The sequence below is a fragment of the Takifugu flavidus genome, chromosome 5 (genome assembly GCF_003711565.1).
Source record: "Takifugu flavidus isolate HTHZ2018 chromosome 5, ASM371156v2, whole genome shotgun sequence".
Taxonomy (NCBI): Eukaryota; Metazoa; Chordata; class Actinopteri; order Tetraodontiformes; family Tetraodontidae; genus Takifugu; species Takifugu flavidus.
The window spans coordinates 10,217,304-10,230,495 of record NC_079524.1 but is presented as its reverse complement, the minus strand read 5'-3'; the positions used below and the strand labels follow the sequence as shown (position 1 = coordinate 10,230,495).

Sequence of the window (13,192 nt, the reverse complement as noted above, 5' to 3'; positions counted from 1 at the left end):
CGACAGAGGAGATGCAGCAACAGAAAGAGCTGGAGATGCAGCGACAGCTGGAGAAGAGATGCAGCGACAGAAAGAGCTGGAGATGCAGCGACAGCTGGAGATGCAGCGACAAAAAGAGCTGGAGATGCAGCGACAGAAAGAGCTGGAGATGCAGCGACAAAAAGAGCTGGAGATGCAGCGACAGAAAGAGCTGGAGATGCAGCGACAGAAAGAGCTGGAGATGCAGCGACAGAAAGAGCTGGAGATGCAGCGACAGAAAGAGCTGGAGATGCAGCGACAGAAAGCTGGAGATGCAGCGACAGAGGGAGATTGATAAGGAGAGGATGCTCTTGGAGATGCAGAAAGAGAAGCAGAGACTGGATGAACAGGAGAGACAAAGGGAAAAGCGACAGCAGCTCGAGCTTGAAAAACAGAGGCTCAGAGAGCGGAAAATGCAAGAAGAGGCAGAAAGATTCAGGAAGGTGGCACTAGAGCAGGAGATGTTGAGGATGAAGGAGATTGAAAAAGAAAGGGAGAGACAACGGGAGATAGTAAGGGAGCATCAGAGGGAGTCGGAGAGGCAAAAACAAAGACAGTTGGAGAGGGAGCATCAGAAGCAGCTGGACAGGGAGCGGCAGGAGCTGGAGAACCAGAGGTTACGGCAAAGGGAGAAAGAGAAGAAACGATTAGAGGAGATAGATAGAATAAAAGAAATGGAGAAGAGACAACTCGAATTTGAAAAGCAGAAACAGGCAGAGAGGGCAGAAGAGCAGCGACAACGGTTAAAGGATGAGGCACAGAAACTAAGGCAGAGACAGCTGGAGGACGGGCAACAGCTCAAGGCTTCAGGTCTCAGACCCACAGTGGTGGATCTGGACTCTATGCTCCGGAATGATCACCTCCACAAGGCTGCAACAAGATGGAAGGAACCAACAGGGTCCAAACACACCGTTTTTGATGTTGATGCATTCAGTCCTCAGCTCTCCCAAAACAAAGATTCTCTTCCAGCCTTTGACAGCCGTTTTACAGCCCAACCACAGAGCACTCCTGAGCGGGACGTCAGCTGGAAAGTACCATCACAGACGACGGTAGAATGGACCCTGTCTCCTCAAGACCCTTGGGAACTGCAGCCTGTCGAAATGTCCGTGGACCAGCCTCTGATCCACCCAGAAAACAGGCTAACAAGTCAAAGCCAGACCAGCTGCTCACCAAGCATGAGGAACGGCCACAGAGAAACAGGTCCACGCTGCTGGATGAGTCCCTCCTACTGGCCCCTTTCGATGGGACGGACGGAAGAAGTAAGGTTTCTCCGGGCGTTATCTCCAGCAGCTCTGGTGCAGAGCTGGACTGGCTCCCCAGAGAGTTACAGCCCCAGGAGGGCTTGGGTCAGGTCCAGGTTCAGAGGAGGTCACGTGGATCTCAGGTGAGTCCCAGACATCAGCCGATTCTGCCATTGTCTGATCCGCCCGTAATTATCAGCCCGGTCATATTAATGTCCAGATGAACACAATCAGAGAAAAAAACATATTCGCTGCAGGAGGAGGTTTTAATAGTGGTAATAGCTCAGGTGTAAGCTGAGAAAAACAAATTTTCTGTTTCCTGCCGCCGCCAGGAGCTGAAGAGGCTGCGCTCTCGCAGCATGTCTCGCCGATCGGCTCCTCCAGGCGGCGCTGTGGAGGTCAGCCTGTCCAGGATGAGGAGCCGTAGTGCGCACCGCGAGCAGGATCGCCACAGTTGGGTGAGTCTGAGCGCCTGTTGGGTGTGATGCATTGAGGAATGTTGTACGTCGGCTATGTGTTAGCAGCCCTGGTCCACAGTCACGCAGGGACTCACAAGGATGGCACGGCCTCCTGCCTTTGCCAATCTCCTGTCACTCTTGGAAAAGTCAGGAGCTGCATAACTGGACCAGCTTTATGCCTAATATCTGCAGGAAAACTGAAGCCAGCGGGTGTTCCCTGCAGCCATGTTCTTGAGTCATGTGAAGCATTTCCATACCGCTTATAGGTTAAACCTGTAATTCCTGATTTTCACAGCTTTAGAGCTGAACCATTCAGCGCTGAACGTTAACACTCTGTCTCCATCTAGCTGTCAGCCCCGGGCGATCGGTGCATTGCTGTTGTGACGTTTCCTGGTTTGACTCAGCAAGATTGTTCGCAGTGGTGCTCTGAGATCAGCTCACTTCAGAGAATAATGCACGTGAAGCCAGCGGGGAAATGATGATGTCGATGATGACGAGACTGTCCTGTGTTTATTCTTCAGCGTATAAAAGATCGCCCGCCTTTGGGCAGGCCTGGTTCTGTGTGGATGGGCTGAGAGAGAGAGATGAGAGATGGTGTGTTTCCTGGGGGTCTCACAGATGAGGTAACGGTGAAGTGGTGACATCACCAGCTAAAATCAGAGAGCATACTGGTTCTGATGGTGGCAGAGCAGAGATGGTCAGCGGGCTGATAGCAGTGTTCTGGTCCTGTTGTCTGAGTTCAGGCTGGGTGAGTGTCACATTGCATCAAATGTAGATACTGTGTGGATGATTTCTAGCTGATGTCACTTGTTTTAGATAAATGCTATTAATGGTTTAGTTACAGCTTTTTTGACAGCAATGTCAAAAACCAGTTGATGCTGGCCCTCCAGCTGATACCTGGAGAGGAAGCTGAAGCTAGATTTTTAGGGTATTCTACAATCGGAGTTGGCCACTAGGGGGCAATGCCAGCAGAGCTTTTTAGTTTTTGCTCATTATGATCTTGTCTGGAACATTTGTTCATCTCTAAAACACCACAAAGTGTTGAAGCTGTGGAAAATGAGCTCAAGTGTGATGGTGATCAGGCAGAGGAGAAAATATCCACAACTTAAATTCCGAATAATAGCTTCGGTTGCTGCTGTGCTGCTTTTGTTGGTCATTTCCTGGTTGAGCCACAGCCTCTCTCTCTGTCTCTCTCTCTGTCTCTCTCTCTCTCTCTCTCTCTCTCTCTCTCTCTCTCTATGTCTCTGTCTCTCTCTATGTCTCCCCTCTCTCTTTCTCTCTCACTCTCTCTCCCTCTCTCTCTTCTCTCTCACTCTCTCTCTCCCTCTCTCTTTTCTCTCTCACTCTCTCTCTATGTCTCCCCTCTCTCTTCTGTCTTCTCTATGTCTCTCTCTATGTGTGTCTCTCTCTGTCTCTCTCTATGTCTCGCTCTATGTCTCTCTCTCTCTCTATGTTTCTTCTCTATGTCTCTCTCTCTCTCTCTCTCTCTCTCTCTCTCTATGTCTATGTCTCGTCTCTCTATATGTCTCCTCTGTCTCTCTCTGTCTCTCTGTGTGTCTCCCTACTTCCTAACTTGATTATACACTTGTCCTTATTACTTTCTGCTGATGTCACAGTGCTGCCTGATAGCGTTGTCGTTTTCTTCTCTCGCTTCTCATGTTGCGCTGCTCTGAATGTGGCAGGAGCAAGACGTATACCCCCCGCCCCAGCCCCAGCCCCAGCCCCAGCCCCAGCCTCGGCCCCCACCATGCTGCTGATCTGAATCAGGGACCTCCCATTCTCTCTCTCAATCTCTCCCTCCTGTTCTCTCTCACTCCCCCTCTCTTTTTCTCTCTCTCTCCTCTCCGTCCCCCCTCCACTTTCTCCTTGACAGAGAGTCCCATAGTACAGAGAAGCAGCACTGCTGACGCATTCTCTCCTACCTGCCTGTACCTGCAGGATAAAGGTGTGGAAACGCTTCTCTTCTTCTCAGGATGTGACTCTCCCTTCTTTCTTCCTCGGTAATCCACAAGAGACTTCAGTTTTTGGGCGTGTATTTCAAAACTTGACCCTCGAAGGCGATGAAGTCTCCTCGGCCCTGGTCAGACAGCGGCCGAAGCTGAAGAACGCATCTGCAAAGGTCAGAATCCTGCGATTAAACATGGCCGGGAGACCCATCAGAAGGTGAGCCTTTCAGCCGAGTCCACGCTCACCTTTGGTCGGTGATCGGAGAGTTTCTGTACCATTGAAACCAGAGAGCGTTACAGCCCAGTGGAAGAATGAGCTGATACAGAGACGTGACGGCTCCGTTGGGACTGTGAACTGGAGCGGCACTGGTGAGACCTTCGCCGCAGTCCTGACCCACATCAGTGAACAACTCCGTCCCCACTGGGCAGCCATGGACTATTTAGGCGACAAGCTGTCAGTGGCGCACTCGCAGATGTCAGGATGGATGGGAAACGTGCGTCGCTCCCTCCACAGCACGTTCGGTCTTCTCTCCAGCTCGGCGGAGAGGACGGGACGGGCCGAGGACGCCGCCTTCAAGAGGACCAGCTCGCTGCGCTCCCTGGCGTCCCGCAGCCGCGAGTCCATACGTAGATTTTCAATGCGCAGTCAGCAACGCCTGTCACTACGGAGACGCACCGCACCCAACACCCCCACTGCTGTAAGGCAACAACACATGTAGTGTTGTGACGATGTAACAGTTCACCTCTCAGCTGCTGTAACAACTGAGGGGAAAAACTTGTCTTAAAGTAACAATTTAGGATAAAATCATTTCCGCATGTGCAGCTTTAGCTTCCGTTTAAGCCAGGTTAATGTGCAAAAGATTTGTTTTTATATCGAGAATCAATATGGTTGATCTGATAACATAATAACATATTTATTAACTAGTTCAGTCAGAATCTGTCAATGATTAACAATAAAGAACCAAAACACCCCCTAATGGACACACCTGGTATTAAAATACTGGGACCAGGAGGGTAAATGGACTGAGGGGATAAGTATACTGGTTGTACTGGGACGGAGAAAATTAATGAACTGGTTATACTGGGACAGAGTAGCTGTGAGTAGATAGTGTGTGTGTAATATTCTGTTTCAACTGGATGCTCAGCTGTATGACTTATGCGGCTTGAATAGAGCAACAGTGAAACTGGAGTCATTTTGCAGGACGTCTGGTTCTTTTTGTAAAGCTACAGCTGCTCCTTCGTCAGGACCCAAACACGTCGGCTCCTTCACTGCCGCGTTTTTATCTTGTCTTGCTGTTTCTTCAGGTAAATCCAGGACAGAGACAACCATGAAGTGTCAAACCTGAACAGTTGAGGTTTCCCGTTGCCCGTCTCTGCCGTGACGTCTGCCCCACTCTGTGGACAGGACAGATTTAGAATCCATGTAGGGTTATGGAGACATTGCAGTGAAACTCTTTCTATCTTTAGGTTGGGCCTGTTCCTCATGACTCACGGTTGCTAAAGATGATGTTGCTGCGTTTCACTTTCTCACCAGACGTCTGTGTTTATTAGTTGTTAAGACGTGTGCGACAGATGAAAATGAGGAATGTCCTCATGGCTTCATTTGTGTCCAGTCTGAATGAGTCAAACAGGTCAAGCCAGCAGTGTTTTTCCCTGACTGACTGCATTTGTGCTGCTGGATCTTCAGAGGAGCGCGATGCAACATCAGACAGAGTCTGGAGTAAAATACCTCCTTAAACTGAACCCATTAAAGGTTCCAGTCGGTTCTGCTGCTCAGAGTTCTTAAGCCCGGTCAGGTTTTTCACATTCTTGCAACCTGTTCTTATGGAGGATTTGTGCAGGACTGAGCCTGTTGGAATGAAGCACTTGCATAATGGAAGAATAGCAGCCTGCTGTGGGGTTCACCCAGCAGACGTGGTCTCCAACGAGGCCTCCTGCCCCGAGCGAAGGCACGTTGACATGAGCTCGGCTCTCCTTCCACCACTTGGTGTGAACGTCTGAAGGGTATTGACAAGGGTGTTGAGTGGCGGCGTGTTTGCTGGACTGGACCACGCAATGGTTGGACATCTGGGTTGTTAATAGTTGTTTATCGTTATCAGTCATAGCTTCCTCGAGCGTCCAAACATGACGTTAGCATGGGTAGCTGGACGCTGCAGCTGGTTTCTGTGTTTTCATCTGCTGGGTTCCTCGCTTCCTTTATGGAGGAGCAGTGATGAAATAATTCACTCTCCACAGAAGTGCAGAAGCTGAAACGGCCGGTCCGGTACCAGCCGCCAGGTTGTTATCGGGCTGAGGCCTCGCTCCGGTTCCCAGCAGTCCACCCTTTCTCTCCTTCGTCCTTCCATTCATCCGCCTTTTGTTGTGGCGTTTCCCTCGACACGCCCTTCCTGTCTCAGGGAAGGCGTCTGTTGCTAATGTCATTAAGGAATAGATTTCCTCCTGCTGGTCCAGCTGGTCTCCTGTTCTGCATCAGCCCTGTCCAGAGACTGTTACCATGACAACCGCGACAGGTATCCACAGGTGAGATGACTGACTGACCACTGATGCCCCTAAAAATGGTCTCACCTCCCCTTCAGCCTCAGTCTTTTTATTTAATCCGGAACCTGTAGAAGTTGTGGATCCAGTCGGAGTCTGTTGCTTTTCCACAGCAGGAACTTTTAACAGGAACCTTTGACCTGTTGTCCCGTTAGTTCAGGGTCATTTAGTCCTGCTCTGGGTTCTGATTATTTGTACCGAAGCTACAAAGTGAACTTGAACCGATTCTGTTTGAGTGGAAGTAAACCTTTCTTGCCTGTCTTCAACATGTTCCAGCAATGTGCACGTTTGGATCAGGAGAGGGTTTGGGTGTGTCCGTCTTGAGTAACGCACCATAGAGGAATTTTTATCGGCAGAATTTTACGAGGCTGCTTTTCCTCACATTTCGACAGCGGCGATAACACGAAGACACGAGAGGACAAGAGCAGTGAGGAAACATACTGGACCTTTGAATCCTCCATATGAAGACATTTAATGGTGGAAAATTCTAGTTGCTGGTCGGGGGGGGGGCGAATAACACTGACAAACAACCCCGCAAATAACTGCTTTTATCAGAGAAGTGTTGCAACAGGTTGCTACTGGTATAAAAACTGCCATTTTCCCTCAGAAGCAGCTGTGGTTGTCGCCTACAAGGCTTGATGACCCGACGGCGGTTTGGTTTATGGGAAGGGAGGGAAATCCTGACCCATCATTAGACAACACTGTGGAAAAATGAGCCCTCGGTCCTGTTGTCAGCGGCAACAGTAGTCCTTCCTCTCTACATCACTCTCCTGTCTACTTGTGGTTCTCTCTTTACTTTCTCAAGCGCAGAACACAAACGGATCATTCATGAGTCCATAAAGAGGAGAGCCGGCGCTTCAGGTGTCCTTCAGAAAGGTGTCTCAGGTGTATCGGAGGTCCCGGTGCCGCTCGTTTCTGGGGTAAAGGGCTGATGAGTTTGTGCGTGTGGAGACAGAACGTCCTCTGTGAGGTCCTCATTAAAAAAGACACGGTTCAGTAAACACGAATCACCCTCGGACAGCCGCCTCCTTTTTTCTCCTCCATCAGCTCATCCCTCCATTCATCCATCCTTTCAGCATCAATGAATGGACTTCTGTGAGCTGCAGAACATTGTCGGACCTTGGAGAAGAAAAAAAAAAAGAATACCGAGCTGCCTAAACAAACGTGCGCTAACCTGTCCGTCAGAGAGGTTCAGCACATCTGGAGGGGTGTTTTAGATGCAGATGTTAATCTCAGCTGCTAAAACATGCGTATGGAGGAAAGTCCGTGCTGTGCTCCACCTGACCCGCTGGTGGCGCCGATGCAGGTTTGACCCACTCATTCGCGGTTGTGTGGTTCTTTTATCAGGTGCAGCAGAAGCAGAGTGAGAGCGGAGACGCAGGCGAGGCGCTCGGCCACGACACCGACAGCCAGTACGGGACCTGGGAGACTGGGCTGCGCACTGATGACAGGTACACACACACACTGCTTCAGAATACAGGCGAGCCAAGAGAAGAGTGGGCGTGGCTAATAGGGTTACCTGCTAATCATGTGGAGGGATGATAAGGTACCATTTCAGAGAAGAAGATATTTTTAAACCAAATTAGTTAAATAGATTTAACTAATACTTTAATCAATTTCTTCTGATTAAAGTCTGTGATCACTGTGATTTGATCAAAACTGGGTAATCGTCTGTGGGAGGACGAGCTTTTCCCTGAAGCCATCCTGTTGTTTTGTGTCTGTCCGGATGACTCCTCAAACCTGAAATGATGACTCAAACTCGTTATCTCTCGCTATGACATCACACTGTTGACTTGCACATCAAATATTCAATGTGATTCCTGATTCCAACTGTCTGGTGCTGTCTGTGTTGCAGTCTGAGTCCTCTGACTCCCAGTTCAGACAGCCACCAGAGTCCATCCCCTAGGAAGACCACTCCCCCTCACACACCAGGTGACTCCGCCCACCGTTGGGAAAATGACACCGTGGACGCTGTCCTTCCCTCTAACAACCAGCTGCCAGCTTTCCCCGACGTGAGTCTGACTGGGTTTACACATCTCCTGCTGTCTTCCATCTCAAATCCTCATAAAAATCAAATTGATCATGTTTTCAACCTCCAGGCCCCGCCCACTTTATTGGACACTAGCGCTCTTCGCTCCAGGGCTCAGCTTGCCAAAAAGCGGGCCCCGCGGACTCGTCCCTCCAGGGGGGCTCGGAAGGACACCACGCTGGTCGTGGAAGACGCAGCTGAGGACTGGCTCTACCGTGACTCCACCGGTTAGCTATCGCCTCCCGCCCATCCCTCATTTTATCCTTTTTCTTCCATTTCAGCAGCTCCAAAATGAAAATTTGTGTTGTTTTTTTTTGACAGAGACAAAAGTTGGTCTTAAAGACTCGGCTTTGGACTCGGAGGAGCTGACCCGAGGACCCGACAGCAGCGCGGTGGTGTCCTCCCAGCCTCCGAGGGTGGCGCTCTTCCCGGGTGTGGACGCTTCAGCATTAAAGGTGACCTCTCTTGAGATACATCTCCCTTTTCCTGAGCTCACATTATTAAAACGTCTCTCTGTGGCGGCAGGCTCAGCTGAGGAAAAGAGGCGACTCTGACAATCACCACGATGGACCAGTGGTCCCCCAGTCGCAGCCGTCTCGCTCTCCAAAGTCACCGTTCCTGCCGAGGGCAGCTCGCGTCCTGCCCCCTGCTGGCGGCAAGGAGAATGGGTGAGCTACAGGATTTTGTTTTTTTTAATTTAAACACAATAGTTTGGACCGCAGTTTGGCGACTTAACGTGTGTAACATGTTAGCATGATGCTAACGGGCTTCTCTCTTGTTGCAGTGAGGAAGACTCACCTCAGTGGCTAAAAGAGCTCAAATCTAAGAAGCGTTTGAGTCAGTATGATGGCGAGAGCTAAACTGCAACAGGTTAGTTTAACTTGGTTTTACACTCTTAAAAACAGCATCCAAATGGAATCCATCCGCGAGTTTAAAGGCCCTCGATACTCAGGTCCCTTCCAAGGCCTCCAATCTTCTGCCGGTCTAACCTGGGTCTCCTCCCTCCTCAGGTGGCCTTAACAGACCAATCAGAAGCCTTAAACGTCGACTCGAGACACTGAAGCTGCTTGTGGATTCTTCATTTTTGTCGTCTTGGTTTCAAAATGTGCACGGTGCCTTTTTTTATGGATTATCTTTATTTCACGGACAAACAAGCAGAGGAGAAGGTTCATTTCACATCTGCACGGGCGGCTGACGTCCTGAGCTAAAAACCGGAGCAAAAAAGGGACGAAAAGACGACTCCCGTCACATTTCAGAGACCTGTGGGACCACAAAGTCTTCACCCTGGACCCTGTGTGTGTATGTACGAGCGTTGGACATTTCAGACAGCTTCTTATTGATCCTAAATGAGGGTGTAATTTGTATTTCCAATTAGATTTTGTTGTATGTACTGTATATATGTTTGACACTACAGAGATCAGACTGTTTACGTCTGTGTGGGGGGAGGGTCCTGCGTCTGTCAATCATTCTGTCAGCACAAACACGGTCCTCAGATGGATGGAATGACTGTAGCTGAAGCCATCGTCGTTTCTCACACTCCTTCATGTTCGCCCACAAGGTTCACGCCCAAATTAAGACTAATTCCTTAAACTAAACTGACGGAAACATCGTGGGCTGTCAGCGTTCAACAGATTACAGCCGCATGTTGGAATATTGTTTTATTATTTCTCTTCATAAATGATAAATTGCTCAACACTTTTTCAGAACGGCGCATGTTCTGTTGAGTTTTCTCTTTATTCTCTCAAACTGCTCAGACAAAAACTTTACACTTTATTTACATTTGGATTCCGAGAAACTTTCTTCTTCTAATTTTCACAATTTGTTTTCTGTGTACATTCAAATCAGAACTTTTTTTCCCATTTTCTTTCAATTTGCGTCAGTTACATATAATCCCTGAAAGTTGATGATTTGCTAGTATTTCTTTTATTTTTAAAAAAAAAAAAAAGCTGTGAGGAAACCTCACAACCTGTATCATGTCACTAAAAGTCAATATTTTCCTCATGTGGTACTAAATCTTTCTTCTGTGCTCCGATTCCGTGAGATCATGATTCCCCAAGATGCGGAACGCTGTTTCTGCTTCTGTTTTACTGAACTCGGATGAATTTAAAAACACAGGTAAAAGTATAAAGTGTATTTTTGTCCTTTTGGGTGACCTTTTCCCCCTCGTCTTCCTCCTCTGGCTCTTCGAAGCACTTTGTCACTGATGCACTACAGCACAGCCCCTCCTGCATGTGGCGCTCTCACCACCCTGCGTTTGTCTGCGTGGTGGTTTTTGGGGTTTTTTTGTTGGCGGATGTGAGGGTTTATTTTTGTGTTTGTTTTTTAGTTGACCGTACAGATGTGTACCACATTGTGTTGACCAGTGTCCTCCCGTCACTACATTCTTATTAAAAATCTATTTCTGTTCCACGTCTGCACTTTGTGGAACGTTTGTGAACTTCCGATTTTATTTTATTTTTTTCCAAATCTGTCATGTGGTTTTTGTCCCCCCCCCCCGCGTCAAATAAAGCAGTATAGTTTTTAACCCTTTTAGCCCTTGGAGTTAGTAAAGAGAACTTCTGAGCTGCAACTTCCCTGAGAATCTCAAGACGAATTTGTCTTTTGTGATATTTTAGAGGAGCCAAGGTACCAAGATGAGTCGTTGGTTTGAAAAGGTTCCACGACTACGGTTATTTCTACGTTCTGTAGACGCCAGTTAACTTTGGTAACGGACAAAAGTGCTTCAAAACTGAAGCCGGGTTGTTTGTGTTTGTGCTGAGTGGGCCTGTTTGCTGAATCCTCTTGGCTCCCGGACCCCTGCGGCTCACACGCTGGGCTTGCTGGCAGCCAGGCGGAACGCCAGGGCGACGTGTGCCAACACAGCTGCTCATTGAGAGGCAGCGTTATCCACACAATGTGAGCGACAGACTTGCTGCATCAACAGCTCCCCCTTTTCTGCTGCTGTGGCCAGAAATAAACCATAAATACCCCCTCCTTCACCCCAGCCCTCTAATGGCTCAAACCCGGCAAACACCCAGTGGCACCAACACGGAGGGACGTTATCGCTCAGCAGCAGGTGTACGCAGGTAAACCGAAGCCCCCCCCCCACCTCCCCCCCACCCACCGCTGGAGTTAAAGGTGCCATGAAGAGTGGAGACTCAGGTGTAGACAGTTAGGCTGTGATGGGACCCAGACTGGTGCTGGTTAAGCTGGTTAAGTTGTGCCATTAAGCGTTGGTTTCTGATGGATGCTGCTCTGTCTGTGTTTGTGCTGCCCTCCTGAAGAGGAGGAGCAGTGGATCAGGAGGATGTCGGAGCGGCAGAGCGCCCCGGAACAGCTGGCTGCTGGAAAGAGCCAGGGCGGAGCTGGAGCCACGTACAAGGTACCGCGAGGCCCGTACACGCACCCTCATGGTGCACGTGAGAATGTAAGACCGAAGATTCAGACCCAGGACCATCAGAGAGTGGAAGTACAAAAAAAAAACCCAACAAAGAACACGAGGTTTCAGTTCTGCCGCTATCACACGTCATCCAAAGGGTGACAGAAGCTTCATGGTGTGAAACATGTTTCAGGGTCCAAACACTCGGTGGGTGACGGTGACACCTGTCAGGGTCCAGGCAGGTTCTGTGGTTCCGTGGCGCTGGTTCTCTGAGAACCTCCACGTCTCTGTTTGATTCAGGTGTTGCTGTTTGAGTTTGAGAACTTCCAGGGCTGCAAGGTGGAGTTCTCCTCAGACTGTAAAGACGTGACGGAGAAGGGTCTGGAGAAGGTTGGATCCATCATCATCGAGTCGGGACCGTGAGTAAAATCCCAGCTGGCTGCGATGCTGACGCTAAACGAATCCTTTGATCCTTGCCTCCCTCTCCGGCCTCAGCTGGGTCGGCTACGGCCAGCGTGGCTTCGCAGGTGAGCAGTTCATCCTGGAGAAGGGCGAGTACCCGCGCTGGGACACGTGGACCAACAGTCAGAGCAGCTACTCCCTCCTGTCCCTCAGACCTCTCAAAGTGGTGCGTTTGACGGCCGCGGTGCTCCGGATCGCCTCCTCCTGAATTCCCTGGTCTTCCTCCTTCATGCTCGCATTTCTGTTTCCCCCCGACAGGATGGTTCCGATCACAAAATGCACCTCTACGAGAACCCTGGATTTACCGGCCGGAAAATAGAGATAGCTGATGATGACATTCCCAGCCTCTGGGTCCACGGTTTCAGGGATCGTGTCGCGAGCGTCAAGGCTCTAAACGGAACGTAAGGGCAGTTTTCCTCCATCTGTCACTTCCTGTTCTAGAGGTCCATTTCATCTCCCTTACCCAATAGATCCTCGCTGTCCTGGTTCCTTGTGGGAACTATGACCTCTTTGGCAGACACTAGCCTGCAGGTGCTCCCCGAGAATGTCAGGTTTCATTTGGATCAAATCAGGACAGCTGAGGTTTCCCAAACTTTCCCAAACTTCCAGCTGTCATTCAGAAGCTGTTCCGGATCTGTATTAGCATCCCTAAAAGATCCGGTCCTGCTTGGTGGTGAAGCAGGTGTAAGGTACAGGTGATAACAGAGCTGTGTTGTCCCATGCTGTGTTCACCTCTAGATGGGTTGGATACTTGTACCCAGGCTACAGGGGGCGCCAGTTCATCTTCGAGCAGGGGGACTTCAAGCACTGGAACGACTGGGAAGCTCCCGACCCCCAGATCCAGTCTCTCCGACGTGTGCGGGACATGCAGTGGCACAAGAAGGGCTGTTTCATCGACCCAGCCCCGATGCCCGGCCCGGGCCCGGTCCCTGACCCGGCCCCAGTACCTCCTGGCCCTCCTGCCACAGCTGGGGCCAGCTGAGCCCCAACGGGGAGACACTGCCCTTGGCCTTCCCCCACCCACAGGGAGCGAGGAGCTCCATGTCTGTTTCAGCCAATAAAAGAAGTTTGACCCCGTCTGACACGTGTTGAATCAGTTGTGTTTCTTCTCACCTGCATCACAATCACACCGTGACACAGTCTGT

At 49.9% G+C, this 13,192-nt stretch overlaps 2 protein-coding genes across 5 annotated transcripts; both read left to right on the top strand.

The window, feature by feature from the left end:
• The first annotated feature begins 3 nt into the window (after nt 1-3).
• On the top strand, nt 4-10,636 carry si:ch73-138n13.1 (uncharacterized protein KIAA1671 homolog). 4 transcript variants are annotated; one of them, XM_057033417.1, is made up of 9 exons: nt 813-1,402; nt 1,592-1,717; nt 7,546-7,649; nt 8,054-8,210; nt 8,298-8,454; nt 8,549-8,682; nt 8,753-8,895; nt 9,012-9,097; nt 9,238-10,636. In XM_057033417.1, exons 1-8 carry the CDS (start codon nt 1,073-1,075, stop codon nt 9,085-9,087), a joined length of 1,227 nt encoding a protein of 408 aa, XP_056889397.1. In that variant the 5' UTR covers nt 813-1,072; the 3' UTR covers nt 9,088-9,097; nt 9,238-10,636. The 4 variants fall into 4 exon arrangements, 3 of the variants coding, with proteins under 3 accessions (XP_056889397.1, XP_056889399.1, XP_056889398.1); XM_057033419.1 differs by lacking the exons at nt 813-1,402; nt 1,592-1,717 and adding an exon at nt 2,257-2,465; XM_057033418.1 differs by lacking the exons at nt 813-1,402; nt 1,592-1,717 and adding an exon at nt 3,481-4,361.
• A 501-nt stretch (nt 10,637-11,137) lies between these two features.
• LOC130526066 (beta-crystallin B3-like) lies at nt 11,138-13,126 on the top strand. The gene is made up of 6 exons (XM_057033429.1): nt 11,138-11,292; nt 11,491-11,588; nt 11,886-12,004; nt 12,081-12,213; nt 12,306-12,448; nt 12,786-13,126. The coding sequence occupies exons 2-6, from the start codon at nt 11,514-11,516 to the stop codon at nt 13,027-13,029; spliced, it is 714 nt and encodes a 237-aa protein (XP_056889409.1). The 5' UTR covers nt 11,138-11,292; nt 11,491-11,513; the 3' UTR covers nt 13,030-13,126.
• Nucleotides 13,127-13,192: the final 66 nt, after the last annotated feature.